Source organism: Gymnodraco acuticeps, unplaced genomic scaffold, assembly GCF_902827175.1.
Source record: "Gymnodraco acuticeps unplaced genomic scaffold, fGymAcu1.1, whole genome shotgun sequence".
Classification (NCBI taxonomy): Eukaryota; Metazoa; Chordata; class Actinopteri; order Perciformes; family Bathydraconidae; genus Gymnodraco; species Gymnodraco acuticeps.
In genome coordinates, this window is record NW_022990583.1 from 1204528 (window position 1) to 1230806 (window position 26279).

The following is a 26279-nucleotide window of genomic DNA, read 5'->3' on the forward strand; positions in this document are numbered from 1 at the left end:
GAGCAGCGCGCCTACCTGGGGAACAGAGGTGACAAGCTGAACTCATATTGTGGAATAATACCTGCCTTTGTCAGAGCTCTATCCTATTACCCTTCGAGATGGGCCTGTCGACTTCGGGAGGGGGATACACATACACACACCATCTCATCTGTCTTCATTAAAAGCAGCGCACCGCTGGGGGAATGGGAAAATCAACATAGACAGTGCTGCTAATTTATGTATTCATCATTGTTGCTACATGGGAAGCTTTGTTTTGTCGCGGTTCCCCATGCCCACTGAAGCTCCTCGGCTGATTAACTCTCAGGATTCACACCAGCCAGTTGTTTATCGGAAATGGTTTTATTTAAATATAAATATGTGTACAAAGGTACAAGCAACGATATTACCAAATAAAGTCTTAATACATTATTAAAAGAATGAACAAACAAATGGCAATTAGTTGTTCCAAAAAAAAAAGCATAGTAACTGCATTCAATGATTGATGAACAACTTAGAGAAGAAATTCTGTGGAACATAATAAATCAACCAAGATAGATACATATGTATATAAAGATACTTTACAATAGAGCAGCTTACACGCTGTACATTAAGGCTTATATAAAATATAAAAATAAAGACAAGCGATGATGTTTGCCTCCTTACTTGTGACATTTGTTCTCTCATCAGGCTGCCTGGTAACAGCTTTTTAGACAAATGGCAGTACAGGCGTCCATACTGAAACATCCAGGAAGTGGAATGCAACTGGGCCAGGTGCAGAAACCAATGTCTCAAACATGAAATGGACATGAATATAAACGCTGAAGATTTTCACTAGACACATCATTTGCATGCAACAGAGAGAAAGTATGGGCTCAGCCATTTGTACAGATCATTAAGTGTTTCAGGGTAGTACTGTTTCTTGTAAACATTGAGACAATTTGATTGAGATGTAAAACGAGTGTATGGTCCACATTAGGACAACCTTACATGTCTTTCCCCAACTGAAAGTCTGCTGAAGATGACGCTGCATTCAAGTTTATTTCAAGTTCAAGATTGCCCCCATTTTCCAAACCACCACTTTTGATTGTTCGGGTATCAGCCTCGTCTTCATTTTAACAATCAGAAACAGTACCAGGGAATGGACAGCAGGTTTCAGCCCCAGTTTTCCCCCATACAATTATCACCATCTTTGGGTTTTCATGGCCTTATATTGTCCATCTTGGTACAACACAGTTAACAAATAGCCCTCCATTACAATGATGGCTAAAATACACATTCTCTTCTTTTCTCCTTCTCCACCGGTAAGCAACACTGCTATCCAACATGTTAGGGTTCAAATCAGAAGAAGATTCAGGAATACAGCTCAAGCCAGAAGTATTCCACCACTGATTAAACTTCTACAGTGCCCGTAGCGCTTGTTGGTCAGTAGAGCTAGCCTGTTGTGCAGAATAGTTTGTCTTTCTCTGTGGATAGCTCAGCCTTTTGTGAATGATCGACACAAATGTGCTTAGAATTTCTTTCGCATGCCAACAAAACACCAAATGACAGACAACAGTAGGTCTTTCATATCGGCTTTTTTGAACCTCGTCATGTCTTAGCTTCTAATGTCTTCTTTCAGTATTTAAGAGGTCACATTTCATAGTTCAGTAGACTCTGAAAGGCAGGTAAACAGCTACCCCAGTCATTTTGGCCACCCAAATTCAGGAGATGCATTTAATTTATTTTCTAGTTGGCCTGTCTTGCACTGACAGAATATCTCCACAGGTTTGGGTGGTCATTATGTAGGCATTACCTGGTGAGGTATCACACTGTAATCATAACTTTGACTTGAACATCACAATCTGCTGAAATCTCCAGCTCAGGAGCTCTACAGTCAGCATTTTTGTAGATCCCATCATCCAACACAACAAATAAAGGTTGGTTATCCAATAACCAACATAAATCATATGGCTCCCTCCATATACTGTCCAAACATGTCCTTGAAGGAACGTCCGAGTTAAGTAAGTCTCTGTTCATGTTAGTCCAGCCACACTTGAATGTGGAGGTGACAATGGTTATCGACTCACTGCTCCTGTACTATTCTTTTTCAAAATATTTTGTCCAATCAGACATGCGTCTGCATACGTTGTGAAGGCCGGCCATAGTCAGACTGCTGGGAGGATACTTGCGAAGAGGCATAAGAGAAGCGAGACGAGCTGGACACCTTGCTGGCCTGATCTGATTGGTCGTACGCATCCACCTTCTCATAGGAAGCTGGCTTAACGTAGCTGGTGAAGGCGCGGCCATAGGTGGCGGGTGGTAGGTAAGCAGAGCCACTGTAGGCGGGGTCAGTGGGGTAAATGCTAGCTGGCTGGGTGGGCTGTTGCTGGGCAGCCTGCTGCTGTTCATACGCCGTCCTGCCCGCTGTGGTGGTGGCGTACCGGTGGGAGAAGTCATAGACACGAGGCTGGGTGCCATGCTGACCGTATATGGGGCTGGGGGAGGGCAGCTGCGATGGAGTGTAGACTGGCCGAGTGTTGGGCACATATTCAGAGAACCCACTGCTGCGGATGTGGCGGTCCTCGTTACCATGGACATTGTAGTAGCCATTGGTGGGGTCCTATGAGAATGAAGATAAATCATGAACTCTGCATGGTTCGGTTTTATGAATTAATGATGAAAAGAACGCATTCTCGCTGTTTTGAGAGTGTTTCTTTAAGACTGTTTTTTCAGTTGTACCTTGATGTCCGATCTCTCATCCTCCTCCTCTTCCAGGAGGTCGCTGTGTTCTGTGCGTGACGTCCCAGGAGACTCGCTGCTGTTTGGTGCCTGAGGGAAAGACCGAGAGTTTTTTGAAGAATTATTTAGATGAGCATGACCTCACTTGAATAAGAACAAAACAAAGTCGGAGCAGTACGGCGTTGCTGTGAATTTTCCATCAATAGAGATATTTATGTGGAATACAAAGACGGTGCTCAAAGAAATGTACCATTGGCTCTTTGACATCCTCTTCATCATCATTGCCACGTGTAGCGTTGTGATCACTATGAACAATCTGAACTCTGATGTCACTCTTGGATAGACGAGTGCACCTTTTACCTGCAAGGATTAAAAAGAAGAGGAGCTTTAGTAAACGAGCAGACTTCTCCATTACAATTTAAAACACATTTATTACAGGGTGAAACGGCACAGAAATGTAACAAACTGTTACATTTTCAGCTCACAAATGACAAAGACTTGATTGTGTTAGATTTGAAGAATTGGCTGTTGACCCTCTCGCCCATACTAACCATTGAGCTCACCTTTGCCTGTGTGCCTGCAGCAGAGGGAGACCAGAGTAATGACACAGATGAGCAGGACACAGCCTCCACCTACTGCTCCCCCCACAATTATCAACATCGGCAGGGCTTCTGTAACAAGAACAGGAATAGAGGAAAAGAGTGGTGTAGGGGGGGGGGGGGAGTAGATAGTTGTCAGGAGAAGAGGAGGGATGACAGGAGAGATAGTAGAACATAAGTGTCAGTGTCAAGAACGTACAGATCAGAACAAAAGAAATAAAGAGATCCCTTCATTTGTCCTGCTAATCCCGGGAACGTCAGCGCCTATATCAATTCATCTCATATATACTCGCATATACTCATGCGGGCAATCTGGCATCCCTCAGCCGGGCTATTGTCTATAATCTCTCTGAAAGAAGGGTAACAAGGCCTGACATGCAATGAAGCAACAGACAGTAATCTAATTAGAGATTCCAGGAGATACCGCCGTCCATTTCTCCAGGGACCCCACTCGGCTACGTTGATGTAAATTGCTGGCGAGGACCTTATTTTTGGTGTCTGCTGCAACAAAGGCTTCCACTAGCACAGTGTAGTAGTACTACCAGCTTATTTTAAGATCACTTAAAAGAGGGCTGCAGCCTTAGATGCTTAACTTGGCTCTGAGACAGTGATAGAGAATACGAGCCCAACCGCAAATGCATGTGGCTTCCTCTAATTGACTATTGCCCCCAATCAATATCTACGTTATGGGGCAAACATATTCATTAAAGGAACCATCTGCTGATTAAATCATATCGATTTGGAGGAGTATAATTAAGATAAGCACGAGACGGGAGTGCTGCTGTCGCCTAATCTGGCCCCCTTCGCAGCAAGGATTGAGAGGATCACTGTAAATTCTGAGGGCTCTAGTGGGGGTTATTACTCTTTTTTTCTGTACCTTGCTCCTTCAGTGTGACCAGGGCAGAGTCGGTGCCGAAGCGGTTCCAGGCGGTGCAGTTGTAGCGCAGCTGGAAATCCTGCGCCAAAGTCTCAGACAGCACCAGGGTGGACAGCACTCCGTGGTCACCGGCGACCGTCTGCACTGAGTAACGTCCGGAGGAACCAGAGGACAGGCTCACGTCTCCGAAGGTCCACACCTGTTGAGAGGAGAATGAGAAAAGACAACTGGGAGTAAGTCACTTGTCTATGAAGTATGCAGAGGCCTGTTTATCGTCAGATCCTGGCCTGCCGCTGACTGAACACCAGATTCTCTCTCTGTTCTCGACCGCTAACGTGCTACGTGGCTGACACAGCTCACACGCTCATGTTTAAGCTGCCTCCCACGTCTGCCCTGCAGGTGAGGCCTAAGGAGGGTTTAGGTAGCTGCACTATGAAATAAGGCTCCTCTCTGCCGTCTCCTGCGCAGGGCCAGCAGGGCACCTTTCTCTCACTCCTCTTCACACCCTCATTATCCTCTCTCAGCCCAGCGTACGTTCAGCAGTTCAATAGGGTCAGCCGAGTGATGCCTCTTGGGCCGCTAATTGAATGCGGTTTGGCTGAAACCTGCAGGAAGCCGGTCTCCCACAGCTCGCCCAACTCCACTGTCTCTACAGTCAATGTCGGAGCAATTACAGTTGTGAATATGTGTGTGTGCATGTCGGCTAGCGAGTGAAGTGGAGACGTGTTGGCTGCAAAGGTGTGAAGGTGAGGTCAGGGGTAAAGCTGCGCCGACTGATGTCCCTTATGGGGGGAGGAGGAGTGCAAAGTATGCAAGCTCACAAGTGAAAGACACGCAACACAAATACAAGGGATAACTTACAATCTTATCAGGTGGGGGGCTGCTTTCCACTCTGCACTCCAGCTTGCCCTTGGAGTGCTTGACAGCGTGCTGCGTGGCGTCCACTGTGATGATCGGTGGGCCTGGTGTGAGGAAGAAAGAACGAGCAGAATATACAAATTAAATAAAATACTGCCCGATGCAAAATTGTCATATCAATTTTGATGCTATTTAATCATCACATCAGTGAAAAAACATTAGAACCCAAAGTGGATACTCTGAAAAGCCACTCACCATTAACGGTCAGAGTGACATCTCTCTCTCCTACTCCTATCCGGGGTACGATGGCCTTGCAGATGTATGTTCCAGCATCCTCCTGGGTAACAGCCTTCAGCTGCAAGGTGTTGCCATTACTGAGGACCTGGTGAGGAATTCAGGAGAGAGAAGGAGTGAGAAAGAGCAAGGTGGTGGGGAGAAGAGGCAGACAAAAGAAAAACCAGGACCTTTATCGGTGGCTAACTCATTGTGGAGGCAGCACAGAGGTGGGCTGACCATTGTAACAAATGCTGTTGGTTTGAGTTTAATTTCATTGTGAAGAGCTTTAATCACAGCATTAAGCACTCTAGCCACCGCTGAGTGACCATGCTGCTGGGGAGATTGTTGTAATTAAACAGTGGGGACAGAACAGAGAGCACTATGGTGCACATTTAAATGTAAGTATAGTGGCGTAGAACATGTGTTGGTAAATATGTTACTTTGTTACATTTGTTTGTTATCACCAAAAATGTGTTCCGTGAAAGTAAAGCAAGTTCATAATTAGATAGACATCGTGAGGTATTTATTTTCGGTACAGTTTATGTTGAAACCGTTAGAGAGAGTGGCACACTTGTTAGCCTGTTCCATTCTTCTTCGTTTTCCGAAGCCGTGGCTTGGAAGCATACTGCTTCGTTTCTGAAGGAAGTGACTTGGAAGTACGCGACTACCAAGCCAGCATCCTCGCGATTGAGAAACGGCCACTCACTCTTTAGCTCATTGATCCTGTCATTCCATCAAGCTGTAATCCATTTACCCCACTACGTCCTCCTTCCTCTCTACACCTCCCCCCCACACTTTCTCCAATGTTTTATTTCAACACACTTATGGAGTAACCCAATTAATCCATTACTGTGTGAGGGACAGTGGCAGTGGGTGGATTAGAAAAATGCCTGCGTTTCCACTCAGAGTGCCTGAAAGCGTTCACCCTCTGAGATGACCGTATCGCTTACGCCATTCCACAGCAATCTTTGCTTGGGGGAGGGTGGTTACTCTAGCATCGCCTCAGGAATTATATTAGTCGCCAGGAGAGACGCTCCTATGGGATGTCCCCAATGAAAGACTCTTACCAGGATGATGTAAAGTGAAGGTGGAAATGTCCAATTTGTTCCACATACGGAAATGGACTGACGTCAAGTGCAGTGACGTCAGCCCTTTTTAACGTCTAAGGCTGCTCTAAGAGTTTAAGTCACATTCTGTTAGAACCACAGATTGATTGATCTGTTAATAAGAGTTATGACATGTGCCTTGATTATGCTGTATGAATCTGTCAGTGGACAGACAGATTCCTGCCAGAGGCTTTGCCCCTTGGGGAGCGTGGAGAGAGGAGGTGTTAAGGATTCAGGATTGTGGGGAAATGTGTGAGGGATTCGTGCCTCAAGGCCTTAAGAATGAATGAATGCCTCTCTCTGGAGGGATGGTGTTGAAGCGTTAAGTTAAAGTGGCGACTACTAGTGTTTGTTGCCTTACCACGCTGGAGCCCTGCTTGGTCCAGGCCAGGGTCAGAGGAGGGTTACCAGTCCATGCACAAGTAAAGGCTGCGTCCATCCCCATATCCACCGTCATCGGCTTTGGCTCCGACATCAGTCTGGGGCCAACTGTGAACAACAGTCAGTTACAATCAATAATAAAACTGCTTTTACAAATCATTTACCTCGAGAAATTACACCACACTGTATATATTAAACTCACATTGGACATCGACCAACGTGCTGACATTGGTGCTGCCCACAGAGTTAGACACCTCGCAGGAGACGGGGTCTGTGAAGTAAGAGTAGTCCACCGTCACCTCAAGGCTGTCCCCATTTGCTTCAGAGATGGGAACTCCTCCTTTTGACCACCTGGGACAGATGAATAATCACATTATACAGCCACATTAGTTCAGGGAAGATACTAAGCCATGCGTAGCAAAGTGGCTATTAGCCGATTCATGGCTTGTGTCAATCATAATTATACGCTGCCAATCAAGCAGCACATTTTACCCAATGAATCTACCAAACATTGTGCTGCTTGCTTTGGATGACATTTTTACTCTGGTTGGCAGCAAATAATGCCTTGAAATATGGTGCGATTGTGCAGCATCATCATCTTAAGACTGCTGGCTCTGCATGTATGGTGGCAGCACAAGAGGGAAGAAATGCAGGATGGGTACCTGTATCCGGTGATTTCAGGATTGGCTGAAGCAGAGCAGATGAAGAGGACCTTGGCTCCCTCGGTCACAGTCTGCGGCTGCACTGATAGAGTCACTGAAGGAGGGTCTGTTGGAAGGAAAAACCTTTATGTTACTGACACAAATTGGATTCAGCCATCGTGTTGGCACCGTTCACCTTTTTAATAGTGCGACAGAATTAAATGTGCTTTACAGATCGCTGCACACGGCATTCACACATATTTTGGTGTTTGCTGTTGCCGGGACACTCACGCTGGACATTGATAGTGATGGATGTCTGTCTTCCAGCGGGAGCAGCTGGGTTAAGGACCCTGCAGGTGTAGGTGCGCCCAGAATCACTGTCCTCAGGGACAATTGGAAGCATGCTGACAGCTGACTCCTTCTTTCCATCCTCCATCATTGTCTGTAGAGTTACACAAACACTGTTATATGCTGCTGGATGCCGGAGCAACAGTTAACATTCTGTGCCTTTTTAAAGAAAGACTCTTACAATTGAGTAGAACTTAACATCAGCTGCACAAGCAAGTCGCTTGCCATTTGTGATCACACTACTTCAGGAATATCTCTATGACACTGCAGGTCTTATATTTCCAGGGGTAAGGCGTTGGAATTGCCGTCCCATTCTTTGGCATGGCAGTTAAATCATATATTTTATGGTGCAGCGGGGGATATTGTGCTGTTCCCACATTTCTGAGAGTGTTCCCCGTCAGCGCTCCTTGTTTGTCATCATCTTTTAAAATCTATTTACTGCTCACCGAAATCAATACTCCTAAGTGAGGAAAGGTGTAGATTCTGAGGATATGGCTCACCGCTATCTCACTTTCTCCCTCTCTTCCTCACACACACACACACACACACACACACACACACACACACACACACACACACACACACACACACACACACACACACACACACACACACACACACACACACACACACACACACACACACACACACACACACACACCACACAAACAAACTGTGATGGCCAAGGTGCCTGTGTGTCTGTTTTTTTGGGTGTCACACATCTTAGGAAGAGTGCAAGCTTAGTCATTTCCCTGGACTCTCGAATCAATGGATGCCGGCTTTCATTTTTTATTATTTTCCTCTTCTCCCTCCCTCCCTCCTCCAATCTCTTTCCCTCCTTTCTCACTTCTGGCTCTCGCCTCCTTAAATGTGGCGTTTAGCGTCGTTTAGCGTGGTCAGAGAGCATGACAAATGTGACACTTTCCCAGCCGTGGCTGGCTCACGCTCCGGCACATCCCCATTGTGTTTCTGCATTGTTGTGGGTGATTTCTTCTCTGCAGAAACTCTACTATATGAAACACTCATGCCTGTCTGAGCTTTGGCATGCTCCAGTTATGCTGTAGTGTCACCGCATTAGCGAGCAAAGGGGGTAAGGCAGGGAGGGAGGGGGGAGGAAGAAGAGGAGGTGGGGTGGGAGGTGGGGTCAGGCATGAGTGAAAATGGGAGGGGGACTGCAGAGAGTGAGCGAACAAATTGTGTGAGAGAAGGGTGGTGATAGAAACAAAAAACCTGTGAGAAAAATACTTGAACTTGAAGCTTTGCATGTATTTCTGCTGATATGTGTTGTAATACTGTGTGGGTGTTAGTGATTGAATGATAATGCTGGGCATGCATGTGTTCTCACTGTACCTTGGAATAAATTGCCGTCTCCATGACCTCTCCATCTCTGTACCAGGTGATCTCGGCAGCAGGTTTGGCTCCTGAGGCTCTGCAGGTGAGATTGTGTGGTGTGTGGGCCTTAAGACGTACAACAGGGCCGCCCTCCACCACAGGGTCTGCAGGAGGAACTGTAAAGAAAAACAAATATACCACTCAAAACTAAAAAAGTCATTACAGCTCCAGGCCAGCGCAGAGCCACAAAGAAGTCATACTGTTATTGAGTTGCTGTTGCTCTTAGCACAGCATCAATACTTCGCAACAACAAAAGAGGCAAACAATATCATCTTATGGCCATGTGTCTGTTTAACAAGGTGTAGTTTCAGATATGAGAGATGGCAGAGAACAGTTGTCATTTCGTAGAAAAACAGACTCAACCATATTTATTTCCTTTCTTGGGACTAGTATTTTTACTCTATTTGCTCTTACTGTTGCAGAGTGATGTTTCAACTGAATTGCTTATTTGTTCATTTATTTGCATGGTTTCACACGCACCACTGGCAAGCCAAGCGTGCCACCCCTGATGAAGGCGTCTATCTCCCCAACCAATATGAGAAGGCGTAAACATGGGGTTTGTGCTGGCCTTTCTCGCTCCCTCCACCGAACCAATTTCACTGTGTGTATCTGAATTGTCAGAGGTCCTTCCGCTGCCGCGGCACGGACACTAATGGAATCCGAATGCTAGGTGATTTTAATTTCCATGCCGATTCCCCTGACTGCACTCCTGCCGTTGACTCCTTTGACTGTGCAGGATTGCTTTGGTCTCATCTGGTCACATTGATTTGCACACACACACATACTGGCACGTGCATAGAAAAAGCCACCTTCTCTATTTAACACTCTTACGCATAAACATAAAACTCAGGTTCCTGACCGATGCACTTGATTTCCTTGTTATATATTTATGAAATGCATACAGTATATTGTTCATGATCCAGCAGCCTTGGTTTTTCAGAGTGCATTAAATGTAAAAGTGGAAGTTTCATCAACTTCTGTTACTGCCTCCACATGGGTCGTGTACGGCCGTGTGTGGGCATGTGGTCAGAGCTGTGCTTTGTACAAACAGTTACTCTAGACCCAGAAAGGTGGGCTGATAAACACAGGTGAACTCTAAATCTCATCATTTAGTTGAAATGTACCACTTTTGATCACAATCTGCTTGCCTTTCCATGGCAACCCAAGCTTTGCCCACGTCCCCCTTGAGAACTTTGAATACACACCGGCGACATACAGATTCAAGGAGAATATGCTTTGTGGTAAAAGTGTTGCACATTGTTGTAGCATAAGCTGTGCCATCATGTTTATTTTCCCTCTTTTCGTATGGTTCTTGTGTGTAGGTGTATACTGTATGGACGATTCACGGGAAACATGAATGGAGTGATGTTCCTTTGCATGCCACCAGATGCCAGCATTGCTTTGCCGATTCCAATTCCCATAAAATACGGCCCTTAATCCCCCGCCCCCCACCCCCCACCCCCCACCTCTGAGCGTCTGTGTGAAGAAGTAGATCACTCACATCATGTTAATGTAAACCGCCTTGCGGTTGACAAATGTTGTGGCTCACTGTAAAATGTGCTAACTGTGCAGACCCTGACTTTCAAGCGGCTACGCAAGTCATTTGTGACTGCAGCAATCACATTATCCTAGACGTCCACAGTCTTGATTATCGCTACTGAGAGCAGAGGGGTTTCCCTTTTTCTAGATAAATCTCTCGGCTGAGCGTGGCTTGGTTTGAATTATACTATCAGGACATGATTTAAACCAGGAAACAAAATGTACAGCGGGCTTATCTTTAATGGTGATAGAGAAGTTGTTTAGAAAAGGAAGGAGTTTTTTTACATGAGTATGTTAAGTTGTGTTTTTAAATGTGGATATATTTTTGGGTATTGTACATTATACACAAATACATATTATGTGTAGCAGGTCTCCCTTGAAAAAGAGATCAATGATATCAATGGGATTTATCTGTATAAATAAAGGTTTGAAATGAAATGAAACATGTTTTGTGATGAAGACACTCCCCTGATTGTTCCCAAGCTCTGCCAACCTGTAGGCCTTGGCACGAGGGCTTGCTGTGAGGATCATGCATGAGTTGTGTATCTTACCTAGTACAGTGAGCTTGGCTCGGTGGGAGCGCAGTCCCGCCTGCGTAGCCTGACACTCATACACTGCGTCATCCGCCAAGTCTACCGAATCGATCATCAAGCTGTGCTCGCCTGATAGCGGGTCGCCCATTAAGGAATAGCGCGTCCAGCCTGCGTGAAGCCAGCACAGAGAATAGAGTCAGAGACAAACAAAACCACACAACAACAAACACATTAGGAAAGGACTATAAAAATGAACAGACTTGTGTGCTGAAGAAAGGCTAGAGAAATGTGGCACGGCTCTTTAAGACACATATGAAAGCAAGCAGCACCTCACTGAGCCAGGCATTGAGCCGCTGTGTTATACTGTAGAGCAGCGTGAGGCTGGGAATGCAACACGTGAGAAGGCTGCTGCATGAGGAGATGGGGTGGCTAAGGTCAAGAGGAAGCCTCTCCACCTTCTCTGTAGTCAGCCACACATTTAAATGTCAGCGTGTGACAAAAGCCAATTGATTATCTACCTTCCTACGAGACCCTTAAAATGCTAAACAACAAATTAAAGTTCTGTGTGTGCAGCTGTTAGCCGACCTGTCTGCATTACATTGTTCTCTAAACATTAATTTGCGTAAAACTCCAGCGGTCGAGACAGACGGACTTGGTTTCTAATGAGACCTGGCATTGATCGTGGCAAGACAGACAGAGACAGAGAGAGCAATAAAAACACAGAAAGCGGGTGAGAAAGGAGAGGGAGAAATAAGAGGTCAGTGATAATACCTGGTAGGTCTCTCTCTCCACCTAGTGCCAGACCATCTTTGGTCCATTGTACCATTCCCCGATAACCCACGATGACACAGGGTAAAGTCACCGACTGGCCAGATACAACCACCTGGTCCTGGGGCTGCTGAGAGAAGTAGGCTGCTTGGGTGGCTGCTGTAAAAACAGAAAGAAAATCATAGAGATGTTAATAAAAAGTATTTTAGAAATCTTATTTTCATGATTGGTAATTGAACATTTCATAGAGAAGATCACCAAATAGCTAGCAAGTGAATTGGTACATAGGCATTTTACAAGAACATGAGTACACTTCTGCAGTGCCAGCAAAGATGTAGTATGAGAAAAATAAAACTCGCATTGTAAGTGGTGTGAAAATGAAAAAGGGCAGACTGCCATGAACTAGTCTGCTCACTCTTGTTTTTATGGTACTTGCTGAGAGAAAAGACAAGACCGACATGTGTGAAAATATTATTTATTTTCTCTATAAATTTGGCTTCTAAGAGGAAGAGTCAGATGCGCTTCATAAGTTATTTAACTTCTTCTCGAGACCATATGGTTATATGCTCGCTGACATGAAGCAAACACATTTCTGCCACTCTTTCAGTGTGCTTTTTGTAAAAATGGATGTTAAACAATCAAAACTCCATTAAAGTTCCCAGGGGAACCATTCGTTTGAGCCTGCTGAAAGTCAGTGGAGACACCTGCCGCCGTTCTGCTGCTGTGTTTAAGCACGGCACACGGTCTCACTGGATTGGCTGGCCTGCCTCCACACGCATACAGAAACACTGCGTGAATACGGATCCACGGCTCCAACTGTTTGTGCCACTATGCTAAAGATTGAGTATTACAAACCCTACTAGCAGGGGAAGATGGCAAGACTCCAGAGGTAACTAATCCGTATAGGGGAAGGTAGGAGGAGAGGGAGAGGCAGTTGGTTGGTTATCTAAGTGGGGTGTCTGTTTGAGTCGGGAAGAAGACTTAAAAAAAAACCTTCCCTCATTCTCCTTCTCTCTTTCTTTGTTGCTCAGAAGAGAATGGAAGGGAAGGGGGATGGAGGAAGATAAAGAGGGTTCTATTCAGGCAGTGCTAAGCCCCCCCTGAACTGCTTCTCTTGGTGGGAGCGCTTAAACAGACAGGATTGCTCCCCCCCAAGCAAAGAAAGCTGCTGAAAGGAGGGCAACATACGGCGGCCAGAGACGCGCTATTGTCCCCTTGTCCCTCTCTTTTAATAGGCCTCTTCATTTCCAATCAATCCTGCTAAATGCAAGTTTAATAGCTTTTCAATAGCAGCTTTTCCCCCCAGAGGGTAGCTGGGATTTTCTCTCTCCCTCACCCCTTTTCTCCCCCCCCCCCTATTTCTTGCTCTATTCTCTCAAGTTGTTTTCTTTCTTTTTGAAAGGGGGGCTTCCGAGGTTGTTGGCAGTGTTTATTCTGCACTCAATTATCCACTTCATCTCGGGGTGCACCATGGACTGAACCCTGCCCCTCGTCCCCCCTCTCCCTTTGTACCCTCTGTCTCTGTTACCCAACAGCACAATTAAAGCCGCCAAACAGTGAGTTCATCAGGAACGTGAGTTCTCCATGGATTACACAACTGCTGTGGTTCTCAACAACCGCCTCAAAAAACAATGTTCACATGCGCCCATTCTTTCTGATTCTCCATCTGGGCCAAAAGAGATGTTAATAGATAGTTAAACAGGGAAAAAATAACAGAGAACAATGCATGTTAGTTCTCAAATAATGTCTCCCTGTATATCATTTTACCAAAGTGCCTGGAAAGCCTATTGAGCTGTGGGTGGAAACAGGTAGCTGTTCATGTGTCACGCACTGTGGATCAAAAGAGGCCAATTTGAGAGCGTCAATGAGAAGTGAAACGTCTTCTAGCTCAGGCTATTAGGCGTTTAGCGAAGGCTGGCATTTTCCCATCATACCTTAAAAAATTCTGTTTTCACAGTCTGCCTGCCTGTCCTTAACATTCTGCTCTGATGAGCGTTTTTATATGCCTCCCCTTGCATAGCAGGTTAGGGATTTTACTCTTTGTATCTGCAACAGTACAAACATTGATTGCAATTAACTATCTTGCCCAGAGTATCTAAATGTTTACAATGGGTAATAATTCTCCGCATTGGTTTTTTGTTTGGCTGGATTACATGCACTGAATTGTTTCTCTTTACCTCACCCACATACAATTTCTCATGCTCACATATGGCAATTAACGTCACGCGTACAGGCATACAATTGCAGGCGTACAAATATAGAGTGCAGAGTATGTGCTGTAGCGAATGTCTTCACACCATATGAGTGATTCATTGCTCTCCAGATCCCTTATTGAAAATGCTCAACAAAACATCTCGACTGGCTAATGACTCATGCCAGATTCCTTTAATTCCTCCTTGCTGAATTAGACAATTTGTTGACGGTGTATTAGCAGCTTAATTACATGAATACATTTCTGACGGGGAGAGAGGGAGGAACAGAACCAGACAAAGGAACCATGGAGGAGAGGCAGTCAGAAGAAGTAGGGAGCTGTGGGTGTGAGGAGGCTCGTTCTTGGTGTGCTGCTGTTCACACGCATGTACACAAACACCACAACGCCATCGCTTTTAGTGTTTTCTCTATACTTAAAATAGGGAGTCTGTTGGCTGCAACTGAATCGCATTTGAGAAGAAAGATATGAATCCCCTTGAAATCCCACATTCCTGCAGTAGATGTGAGTTATTTACCATGTCGTTCTGAATGTTACGCAGGTAAATATGTGCGGCATAGATTAATTGTACCACATGCGGTGTGCTTAATTTTACTTTAAAGGTAGCCACAATTTGGATTTCAAAGTTCTCATCATGACAAATTACATCAACATTTACTTGGTTTCTTACCTTTGCTGTGTGTATGTGTGTATGAGCACTTTTCCATCCCCCAGTAACAAGGTCAAAACACATTTGGCCTGATACATTTTAATCCGGATTTCTCAAAATGGAATATCATTTCACGCTGCTGGATGCACATGGGGCTAAGTGTGTGTGTGTGTGTGTGTGTGTGTGTGTGTGTGTGTGTGTGTGTGTGTGTGTGTGTGTGTGTGTGTGTGTGTGTGTGTGTGTGTGTGTGTGTGTGTGTGTGTGTGTGTGTGTGTGTGTGTGCGCGTGTGTGTTTGTGTCTTAAGTTGTGCTATTTCTGTGTACATGTGGGTGTGCGCATCTGAATGTCTGAATGAGTGGAGGGTGGGGCAGTGTTAATAGGGAAAGCGACTTGTCAGGCACCGGAGGGCACATTTAGCAGTTACTTTGACACAGTGACTTTGCTGTCACATGGTCGGACTTAAGTGCAAAACAGCCTCTCAGACTTAGACGCAACCTATTTAAGAGCTTTGCCTCGACCCGATGCTGCCTGCACTCTCTCTGCCCCTCATCTGAGCTGATAGAGATACATCCACATCAGGAAGGATCAGGAAGAGATGCATCTCTTTGCTGACATCTGTCCATGGACAGATGTCAGCAATGTCCACCACTGGACATCTGCCTTGATAGATAGAATTAGATTGTGTGTGTGTGTGTGTGTGTGTGTGTGTGTGTGTGTGTGTGTGTGTGTGTGTGTGTGTGTGTGTGTGTGTGTGTGTGTGTGTGTGTGTGGGCCCCGGCCATGATGTTAAAGACTGAGGAAGATAATGGTACTGCAGATGACCTTTTGATACAATTGGGATCTAACACACACAGTACATTGCATTTAGTACCCAGTAGCCACAGTCATAATCTTTTATGCTATTTTGATAATCTGCCCAAAAAAAGAAATCATGGCTATAAATCAGCATTCAAAACGTCAGGAATACAAACATATATAAAATAACTTCAGAGTTTCTTGTTTGTAATGGCTGCATGCGATGCACTCTGTCCATTTCCCTGCGTTGTTACAATGACACTCAACTGCACATGTTCATTCACTCTTAAGAGGCTCCGCGCTGCGTTTGCAGAGAGTCCCTATTTTAGTCCTGATTTCATTCCATGTCCCCATCTAGTGCAAAGAGTGCAACATCCAGTCCTGTGGGGTCTATAAATATAAGTGCTCTCAACTTGACTGGACAATTTGCTCTTTGCAGAAATAATTCAAAATGTAAAATAAATAGAGCCCGATATCGCGTTTTTGCCCCTGTGGTAGAGCCAGAATCCTGCGCCAAGCTGGTGTGAGTTTTCCACAATAAGTGGCTGAGAGGAGAAAATGAGGAGGAAAGAACAGACCCCCAGAAAAACCCCAGTACAAAACAAGGCAATTGGCAGAAAAGTGTCAAGCTTGGAATAAACAACCCCTTTCCCCAAATGCCATCCATTGTGCCTTGTCTAGATAAGGCTTCTAAATCGGGCTGGAAAATGCAAGCTCCATTTCTCTCTGTATGGAATTATTATCCCTTTGTTTTGAGTCAGGCTCTTTTGTCTTTCCCTTCCTGTGTGTGTGTGTGTGTGTGTGTGTGTGTGTGTGTGTGTGTGTGTGTGTGTGTGTGTGTGTGTGGTGTGTGTGTGTGTGTGTGTGTGTGTGTGTGTGTGTGTGTGTGTGTGTGTGTGTGTGTGTGTGTGTGTGTGTGTGTGTGTGTGTGTGTGTGTGCAAACAGATAGTTGTGCTGAGGTAGCTGAACCAAAGAGTATGTCCCAAAGGGGACCCTACACCCATCTCGTGTTTGATCTGGCTACTAAGCTCATTACCACGACTCCTACAGAACTTCTGAAAGCTTGAAGAGGGCTAACAACAGATACCACCCACCAACTCGTTGCAGCACCCAACACATGCACTGCTTGTGTGATGAATCTCCTTTTTGTTTTTTGTACTTGGACCATTGCAAACAGCCTCAGCTTGTGGCTCTGCAGATGGTCTCTTCTCTCATACCTTCATGTGTCCCGGCCTCCATTCAATCCTTTCTCTCCCACATGCATTCCAGCTGCACTCCCACCCACCGACTCTCACTATCTTTTTCCCATTCTGTGTTTTTTGTGCCCAAATTGCAGTCTAACAGCTTTTTAAGAGCTGTTTTGCCCGAGTTTAATCCTCCTAGCCTTTCCTTTCAGCCGTTATTCCATTGTGAACATATTGGCTCAGACCTGGACCCTTTTTTTAGAGAGTGGACCCGCTCATCCACCCAAACCCCTCCCCCCTCAGCTGATGCCCCCCCCACCCTGGGCATTCTCTACCATTCCTCTACAATCCAAAACCCATCCTCTCATTCCTCTGTTGATCACTCAAATGTCTACAGTCAGTGATCCGTGATCCCTGAAATCAATGCCCAGCAGGCCCCCTTTGAGAGTTATGTAAGGTGTTACTAATTGTTGATTTGCTTTCTACATGGCTCTTTCTGCCATCGCTCCACTTTTTTCCGTGTCAGCTGTCATCTCCTGCCAGTCTCTCCCCTTGCACTTTCCATCCCCATCTCTTCCTCTCCTCCACCTTGTATCCCCTGCCCCCTTTCTGCTGCTCCCTGCATCCCTGGTGTGAAAATCACAGGGGTTTGTGTCAGCTTGTCAACAGTACACTCAAGCAAGCAGGGCAAGGGGAACAACAGAAAAAAAAGAAGGCCACTACATGTTAGAAAGACCGGAAAAACTGAGGTAAGGTAAAAATGGAAAAAGTGGGCTCCTGTCAGCTTCCAATTGCAAAGGAGCGGACCATGAGAGGGGATTGATGGAACGCTGTAATCAGTCTGTCTCCGAGGCTGTCACCACAAGCTTTTTCTCCGCCGGAATAGGGCACTGCACACATCAGGGCAGCAGTCAGGCTGATCGCATGGGTGAGCAGCAGCAGAGTTTCTCCCCGGGTACCTGCTACAGCAGATGCAGTGGATAGAGTAATAGAGTGGTATGCATACAAGGAGGAGAAAAAAGGGAGGGAAAAAGGAGGAGGCTCTGGGGGGGGGAGACCAAGAGTGCTGATGTGACATAGTCAGTGTGTGTGGATGTGAATGGTTCACGCAGTCACTGTGCTGCAGTGCCCGACAATGTGCCATAAATACCTTCATTCTAATGCTATGTCCCCATACTTGCCACACACAGACAGACAGACAGACAGACACACACCCACACACGCACACACCCTTACCGTCACACTTCCATATCTTTAGGGTTTGTAGTGGGCACAAGCATCTGAGTATAAGTCTAGCACAGCTTTTAAACAGCACCCCCCCCCCCCCCCCCCGACCCCCCACTATGAAGCCAACAGCCAAAGAGCTGAGAGCTGACTCCATGTAGACAGATAGCAAGTGACTGGCTGGCTGGCAGGAGGACAGGAAATAAAAAGCCATATAAAAAAGGAGAGAAAAGGGGAGGGAGCCAGTTGTAGCAGTATGAAATTGTCTGTACACATCAGCCAGCAGTGTTGACAAGATGTTGATTGAGCTAGTCTTGTCATTTCGTGTTATTCCTGCTTACCCCCCGGTGTTTTCACTGCAAGACAGCTGCTGGCTGGATCTGTGTCACAGTTCCAGCCCTTTTCTGTCCTCTCTGCTACTCGCTGTATTTCTCGCTTTTTTCTCTCTGTATCCCAATTTCCCTCTCTGCCACCCCCCCCTTTCTTTCCCAGTGTTTGGATGGAATGGCTTTTAGTATAAATTACTGTGATTTTAAATCATTAACTTCTTGTGCTGTTTTTGTGTACTCAGAATTGACACGGTGGATAAAACAGCTATGGTGCGGAACATGTGACAGGAGGGCTTCTCAAAGATAAAAAAAAGAGCAAATATTTTCATAACCAACTGCAGATATGACAAGTGAACAAATACAGATATGAATAAATAATAGATTATTAATCCATAAAACAATGAAGAGATCATGTTAAAATTGCCTCCTTCTCTTGCTTGTTCTAAAAGGCGGTGGAAATGAAAACAAAGGAAATCTCTACATAGATTCTGTACTGGGACTCTGGGTCTAATGCCCTGGGGTGTCAATTAATTTAGTCTGGGGATTTGCGGCCAACTCTTCCTAATTGAGCCCAGTGGAGACCCCCATGGCTCTTCAAGATAGGAAGTAGTGCGTTTCATAATTAATACTTTTTCTCCTTTATTATTATTATTTTTTTTTTTTAATGAGGGTGGTAATGTTGTAAATGTATGCATCTCATTAGAGTAAAAGGGCCATCTACACTATTGTTCACTTGTGCAGTGTTAGCTGCTGGAGCGATGAATGAGAGAGACAACCTCATTCAGCAGAAGCGGCACACTGAAGTCATAGCTGTGCGTTTGTGTGTGTTGGAATATAAAACACAGCTAGCTCAATGAGAGTCTCATTAGTGTTGCTTAATATGTGTGCTTTTTAAAGCTTAGAGGTTAATGCCCGACTTGCCTCCATTTCACTAGTGCTCTCTTTAATGTGATGCATAATTCTTTTTTTGTCAGCAGCTGACAACAGCTTCTTCAGAAAAGGCAGCTGAACTGTGTTGTGAACTCTGCATCCAACAGGAACACAAAGGCACAAAAACCCTTCTAATTAAACCTCTTTAAAGTTTGTCTCTTCTCCTGTTCGCTCCACATTACAGAAGATATTTCAGAACTCTCCTGTCTTCCAATCTCTCTGTCCAGAGAACATAACTCGTGGCGATTAAACAAATTACCTCCCCTCCCAGGAGAGCCATAGATCCAGTGAAAACAATAAGTGTGTGATTCACAATGCAGCCGCCTCTGTTGTACAAACGGCCTTCAAATTGCCATTTATTAATCAATGTCTGTAAGTCTGTGACCAGAATTTATCTTCTCTTTTTTCACGAGGTGGAGAAAAGGCAAGCTTTAATTTAACATCACATTATTATTCTGTTCATCAGATTGCCTTGTAACTTGAATCATTCCTTTAAAATGGCTGATGACTAAGAGCTTCCAGAGCATAAGAAAGGGAGGAGAGAACGTTACCTGCCGACCTCAATGCATCCTGCTTTGTGTTGAGAAAAGAAGGGAAGGGGGAAACTAATTTCCTGAAACTCCATTTCTTAAGCGTTGATTAGTAAAGGAGCATAATTAGACTGAAATGTGAAGTCAGGGTTTTTCAGATTGTGCTGCTTCCTCTAGAAAAATCAGGCCATGATTAATGAATAAATGATTAATGAGTTAACTAATTAATCAATTAATTATTAATCAAGCACTCTGAACAAGAAACGGGTAAGATGACAGTGAACAGTGGATAAGGGAGGGTTAGGTTGTGTGTTTGAGAAAAAAGGATTTAGGATAATCTGTCTGTTTGTTCTGTCAGTTTGTTTTGTCTCTCGTTACAGGGGAGGATGAGGAAGAGGGCGGAGATTGAAGGCTTAGCCCCTTCGTCTTGAGCCTCCTGAGTCAGCGGGAGTCATCTGGTGTGAGAGCATTGACCTCAAAAGGCTGCATTTGCAAGTCCCCCCATATCTTGGGGTCAGGTCTTAATGTTGCCAGTAGTGAAGCCTGGCATAACATTTGTCAACCACAGTGATAATGTTTGTATTGGGCGTAAAAGGCCACGCAACCCACAGTCAACACCTCTGAAAAGGCAGAGGGTAACTCAAAGTTCCCTCTCCCAACCAGTCATCTCTCCACCCCCCTGTCTTTAACTAGGACATCCCATCAATCTTTGATAATATGCGGTGCGGGTCTCTCCTGTGTGACCAGGCTGATGAGACATCACAACAGGGATTGATGTATGAAATGCTGGCTCCCAATGTAACTGTGATATACTGGACCGTTTCAAGTCAAGTTTGACCTTTTTTCCCCGGATATTAATCGCTGCAGTGAAAGAATATATGTGTGATATATCCCTCCCCCAGGAGCTCCTCACACTTTATTCTTTGACATGGGCTTCTTCTATACCTTTAGCTTAGTGGAGGTGGGGGCTTTTATTCGCCAAAAGTCCCCAGAGCTGTAACACAACAGGATATGGGACACAGAATATTATTTTATAAGCAGATAGGTTTATTGTTTCTATTAAAATGCAGCATTTCTCTGTAAAGCTGCATTTCCCCCTATCCCCCCATGACACCCGGAAACGCATCATCAAAGCAAAAACATGAGAGGAAGATCTTTCAACCCTGCATATCTTTCCTGGCGTTTACTGCTGGCCTTATTAACAGAGTTGTGAGTGACGGAGGCAGGGTGTGCTGGGAGAATCTCAAGGGGCTTTGATGGAGGCAAGCGATGGAGCTCCAGCAAGCCGAGGGCGAGATCATGCTTGCGTTTATCCGCTCAAAATGCTTTGTAAAGTTCTTTGTCTTCGTACCCTTCTCCCTTAACACTTAGTTTACTCCTCCGTACGTTCTACTCTATTGTTTTTCTCAAACTGCCACCGGTTGGGCTAGTGCTGCATTCTGTTCTAACCATACCATGGCATTGCAGATTACCTCGGAGTCAACTGGCTGTGAATGGGTCTTTGTAAAGCTGGGTGGAATGGCTCATTGACTGTGAAACCCTGGACATATGGTGGCTCTGTGTTGGGATGTATCATGGCAGAGAATGCTGTGGGTTGGGCTCTCGACCCTCGCCTGGCCTTTAACACCTTACCGGCTGCACCAAAGTCTGGGGATTGATGAACTTAAACACTTCATTGTGCACTCTTTTTTTGGGGTGTGTTCTCTTTGGGCTTCTACTCTGGATGAAGAATGTAGCCTTTGCAGTAGCGGCAGATGTATGCTATGTGACTGTTTTACCAAAAACGAAGCACGCGCCCTTTTGCAGTGACACATACAGATGGACACACTATGTCTGTTGTTTTCATGGTGGTAGTAAAGCTACATAGGATGCTAACAGTACCAGTGCATACTTCTACAGTGACATCTCCTTTTGTCCTGGTGTGATAAGACTGTTAATTAATGTAATGTCTAGCACTCACTTTGGTGACATTACCACCCAAATGGAATTACATCACACGGGGAAATTACTTCACCCTCCATTGACATGTCTGGTCAAGACAACAAAAGCAAACTTCAAACGTTTGAGACGTGCCTCTAAAAGAGCTCTTTTCTCTCTTTATTTTGCCGGTCTGCAAAATGAGACTTACTTTGCAGGTCACATCTACGAAGAAGCCTCAGGTTTGGGGCTCTGATAAATAAGTGGAGCGTTACAGGCTCTTAAGCGCATCTAGTGAGATGATCGATCATTAGACAGAGTGTGGAGATAACTCCCTCAGCTTGCCTGCTGGCTACCACTGATCCCATATCACCCTCGCAGGATATGGTATGAATCACAGGAAGTTGAGATCAATCTATATAGATTGTGCCGCTTGATTACAAATGAAAAAAAAATCCCATTTGGCTTAGCCACTCGAATGCCTCAGAGTCTGGCTGCGTTGAGTGTGAATGTGTGGGTGTTTGCGACGTGCGCACCTACAGCTAAATAACAGCTTTTAAACGTTCTCCTTTTTCCCGATTTCTGATATTTGTTGATCCCTCCCTACAATCTGTCCTACCTACATTCATTCATATACTTTGCTCAGTCCATCCTGCTCTTAAATCTCCCTTCTTGAGGGAGTCGTCTTTTAAATCTTAATTAAAACAGACTCCAAAACCCCCCACCCTCCCAGGGGCTGGCTGAAAGCAGCTTAGAACAATCAAGAGGACGGATTAGAAGTGAGAAGAAAAGAGGAGAAGAGGAGACACATAAGGGAGGGAGGAGGCAGAAAAACAACAACTAGAATGGAACGTCAGATGAAAATATTGAGAGAGGGAAGGAATGACCCCTTTCCTTCATCCCCCTGATCCTCTCTTCTTCCCCCTTCACTCTGTCTCTCCCTCTCTCTTAGGGCTCTGGAGTCTTGGCCTGACCTATTGACATTCAGCCTCTCTGCAGATTAAGCAGCGAATAGAACCTCTGGAAAGGGTAAACACACTGGAGGAACAATGACCAACAGGCGGCAACCTTATTGGATTCTAATTAACTGCCAGGAGAGATGGCTAGGGGCATGATAAGCGCTGTGGGACCCAAGTTAGTGCCCCAGACCTTAAGTACCACGACTCACAACACCTAAACACCCCTAATTTCTTGTAGATAGTCTCCCTTTTCACTTCTGTATCTTGATCCTTACTATTCTTCTGTCTTTCAACATATTTGGCCGCTGTTTCACATACGGCCCATGAGAACAGCAAAGAGAGACTTTTGAAAGCACTCCTATGAGAGCTATTTGCTATCCCTCTTTCATTGGCTACCTCTCTCTCTCCCCCTCCCTTTTTAACAAGGTGGAACGAGGCTCATCACCCAGAGGTATCTGTTTGAGCGATAAGGTTCAAATGGGCTGAAAAATTGAGAGAGATTATTTGATATTGAGCAGATTGAATTATCTGGATTGAGGGAGAGGGATGAAGGAGAGCAAAAATCATTTTTCTGCATCGCCCTCCAGAGGAGCACAACCGGAGGGAGAGAGGGCGCTAACCGGTGAGGAGCTGAATCTCAGTGGTCACGTATCAGAAAATACACCACTTTTTTTTTTAATGCTCCTCCTACCCCAATTAACAAGGAAACTAATTTGAGTCTAGTCCAAGCAGGTCTGCCTATTTGTGTGAACTTTCTCACTCGGTCTTTGAGTGGTCCCCTGATAAGGCCAACTCACAATGCTCCTGTGGATTCTGGGGGTCCCCTATATGGAACCGCAGGCACTAATTAGACCGGTCTCAGTGTTAGTGTGAGAAAGGGCCCTTCCCATTATGGGCTGAAGCCGACACACAGAAGAGAGAAACAAAAGCCATGCCCTGCTAGAGACAGGCCATCGTCACCTCAGCAGGCAAATAAAGCAATTCATTAGTAGGCGCGAAAATACACATAAAGCCACACATGTGTAAACACAAACACACACTCTTACACCTTGGTGCGAATACACACACTAATGTTATGGGTATTCCATGAACCCATTGCTTGTTAACACATTACCTGGGATCAAGGAGGCAAAGGCTGGAAGGAGAGAGGACTAGAGGAGTCATTATTTGTTGAGGAAAATTGCTGCCCAGTGTTAGGTTTGTCCCTCGGCAAACCTGGTAGAATGGAGGATTCATCCCCTGCACAAAACGGAAGGATCTCTTCTCTCGTTGCCATCATGTGAGAGTCTTTGAAATCCTCTGAGCTTTTTTTTATTTTAATCAAAGCTGGGAGGAAATGAATCAAGAGCTTCAGTGGTGATCGAGCCTGGACGGTATATTAAAGGGATCCACATGACCACTGTCCATTTCCACACCATTACACAACGTCATGGCTGTAATAGGTTGAATTGGGCCATTGATTTCTCCAATGCACCCTCTCTTTCACCCAAAACCTAGGCTCTGCCAGTTTGAGATACGCCTAGTTTCTTTTAAACAAAACAGCACATGCTCAAAGACAGCGCACACCAAAACTTAAACCTTGGCACAAGAAATACACTAGAGCGCGCTCTCTCTCGTCGTCTCCTCCTCATTGCTCGGCTGCTCTCTCGCTCGCAGTCGATCTCGCTCTCTCTCGCTCTCTCGTCCTCTCTCCTCTCTCTCGTCTCTCTCACACACACACCCGAACACACACACACACACACACCCACACACACACACACACCCACACACACCCACACACACACACACACACACCACACACACACACACACCCACAACAACACACCACACACACACACACACACACACACACACACAACACACACAACACACCACACACACACACACACACAGAGCCTCTCACAGCCATACACAATATGTCCAGCTTGAGTTCCTGGGGAGTTAAACAAAGGACTGAGTTTAAATTGGCTTTTAAAGAACTCCCCAGCACAATCAGGGAGTTGACTGGAGCTATACTATAGTGTCTCAGAGAGCTGTTTAGAGACAGAGGAGTAGTTAGGCCAGAGGTCTATAGTGCAGTGAATGGCTACATCTAAAGTGTGACGGCTCAAGAGCTTCCGTCCATCGGCTTCAATAGTCCTCCGATCAGGCCTGACTGCCCCCTCAATCTTTGCTCAGATGTTTTAAACTGGCTTGTGAATTGAGTGGCTTCATTAAAGGCCTATTTATCTCCCCCTGTATCACAGTCCTGAAAGACTGGTGACATGCTCAACCCACCCACGCACCGCCTACACGTGAACCAGAGCAGATGCACAAATGCATTAGTAACACAACAACCAAATACCTGTGAACATGTTCCTTTTTAGATATTTGAAAAGATGTGCAATCTCTGTAGTGATTTTAACTTTCAGACAACCTACATTTAGTCCTCAGCTTTCCTGCTGCTTCAAGGCCATAGAACGTCACAAGTTCTAAAAAACTGTCCCTGAAGCCTGTGATACTTTCGAGGGTTTGGCATGTGGCTGTGCTGCAGTGTAATACCGCCTGAGCAAAATAACAGGCCATGTCAAACCATGACCTCACACACACAGAGACCCTCCCAAACAAGCCACAACAAACAATTTTCTGTAGCCACTCTATGCCTTTGATCTGAAGAGGCAGAGATGAGATCTGTCTCCTCTTTCCTCTCCTCTCTTTTGCCCTTCTCTCTTTTTCTTTGCCACATCTCCTTATATCTATCTGCCCCCTCCTGCTGAGCAGGTGTATTAAATAAGGTGACTATTCAGGCAGCATTTGGCCGCACCTCAAAGTGCAGCCTGTGAAGAGGGCTTTTCTCTCACTCCCTCTTATCTTTTATCCCTTCCATCAGCCCATCTCATTTACTCTCCCTTCTCCATTCCCTTTACTTATTTTACCACTCTTGAATGTGAAATAGAGAGGGCTGTGCCTCTCATCTATTTGAATTCATCTACACCTCCCTGTCTATCTCCCTCTGTGCATCTCTCTCAGCCTTTTGTCTATTTAGCTATACGTCTAATTATGCTGTCTCACTTATGTAATTAGTGCAAAAATAAATGGCTGCCGCAGCTTTGTCTATCCCCTTCACCCCCCCCCCCCCCCCCTCCCCCCTTTGCAGGCTCTGAGAAAACAAATTATGGAGAACAATAGGTACAAATGGCTTCTGCACCAAACCACATGATGGATGCAGCCTGGGTTCCCTGCATCTCATCCGTTCCTTTTTTCCCCTTCCTCGCTTACTCTCTTAGCTCTCCCTCCCTTCCATTATCTCTAGCTCTATATGTCTCTGTTTGGAAACAGGGGAGGACTTGAGCACTCTCTCGCCCAACTACCCTATCATTGTATGGCTGTATCATCTGTCTTCCCTTCTTGGCACTGACACTATATTCACACTGACATCATATTAGGCTGGGTCCTTTTTCTGTCCCTTTCTTTCTTTCTTTCTTTCCTTCTTTTTCTTTCTTTCGCTCTGCTCTACTCTCTCTTTCCTTTCCCCTGCTGTTGTCTCCACTGGCACA

At 45.4% G+C, this 26279-nt stretch overlaps 1 protein-coding gene across 2 annotated transcripts in view; it reads right to left on the bottom strand.

Annotated features, from left to right (window-relative positions):
* Positions 1-326: 326 nt before the first annotated feature.
* Positions 327-26279, bottom strand: part of kirrel3l (kirre like nephrin family adhesion molecule 3, like) — a 32595-nt gene continuing 6642 nt past the window's right edge. Inside the window, exons 2-15 of one of the 2 annotated variants that reach the window (XM_034228114.1) lie at positions 12019-12174; positions 11266-11415; positions 9134-9291; positions 7727-7877; positions 7457-7562; positions 6997-7145; positions 6775-6902; positions 5287-5413; positions 5035-5135; positions 4174-4372; positions 3261-3368; positions 2948-3057; positions 2698-2787; positions 327-2578 (exon numbers count right to left, since the gene is read on the bottom strand). In XM_034228114.1, coding sequence (XP_034084005.1) covers positions 2084-2578; positions 2698-2787; positions 2948-3057; positions 3261-3368; positions 4174-4372; positions 5035-5135; positions 5287-5413; positions 6775-6902; positions 6997-7145; positions 7457-7562; positions 7727-7877; positions 9134-9291; positions 11266-11415; positions 12019-12174 — 2228 coding nt within the window. In that variant the 3' untranslated portion in view covers positions 327-2083. Of the gene's footprint in view, positions 2579-2697; positions 2788-2947; positions 3058-3248; positions 3369-4173; positions 4373-5034; positions 5136-5286; positions 5414-6774; positions 6903-6996; positions 7146-7456; positions 7563-7726; positions 7878-9133; positions 9292-11265; positions 11416-12018; positions 12175-26279 lie in introns of both variants that reach the window. The other variant, XM_034228113.1, reaches the window with a different exon arrangement.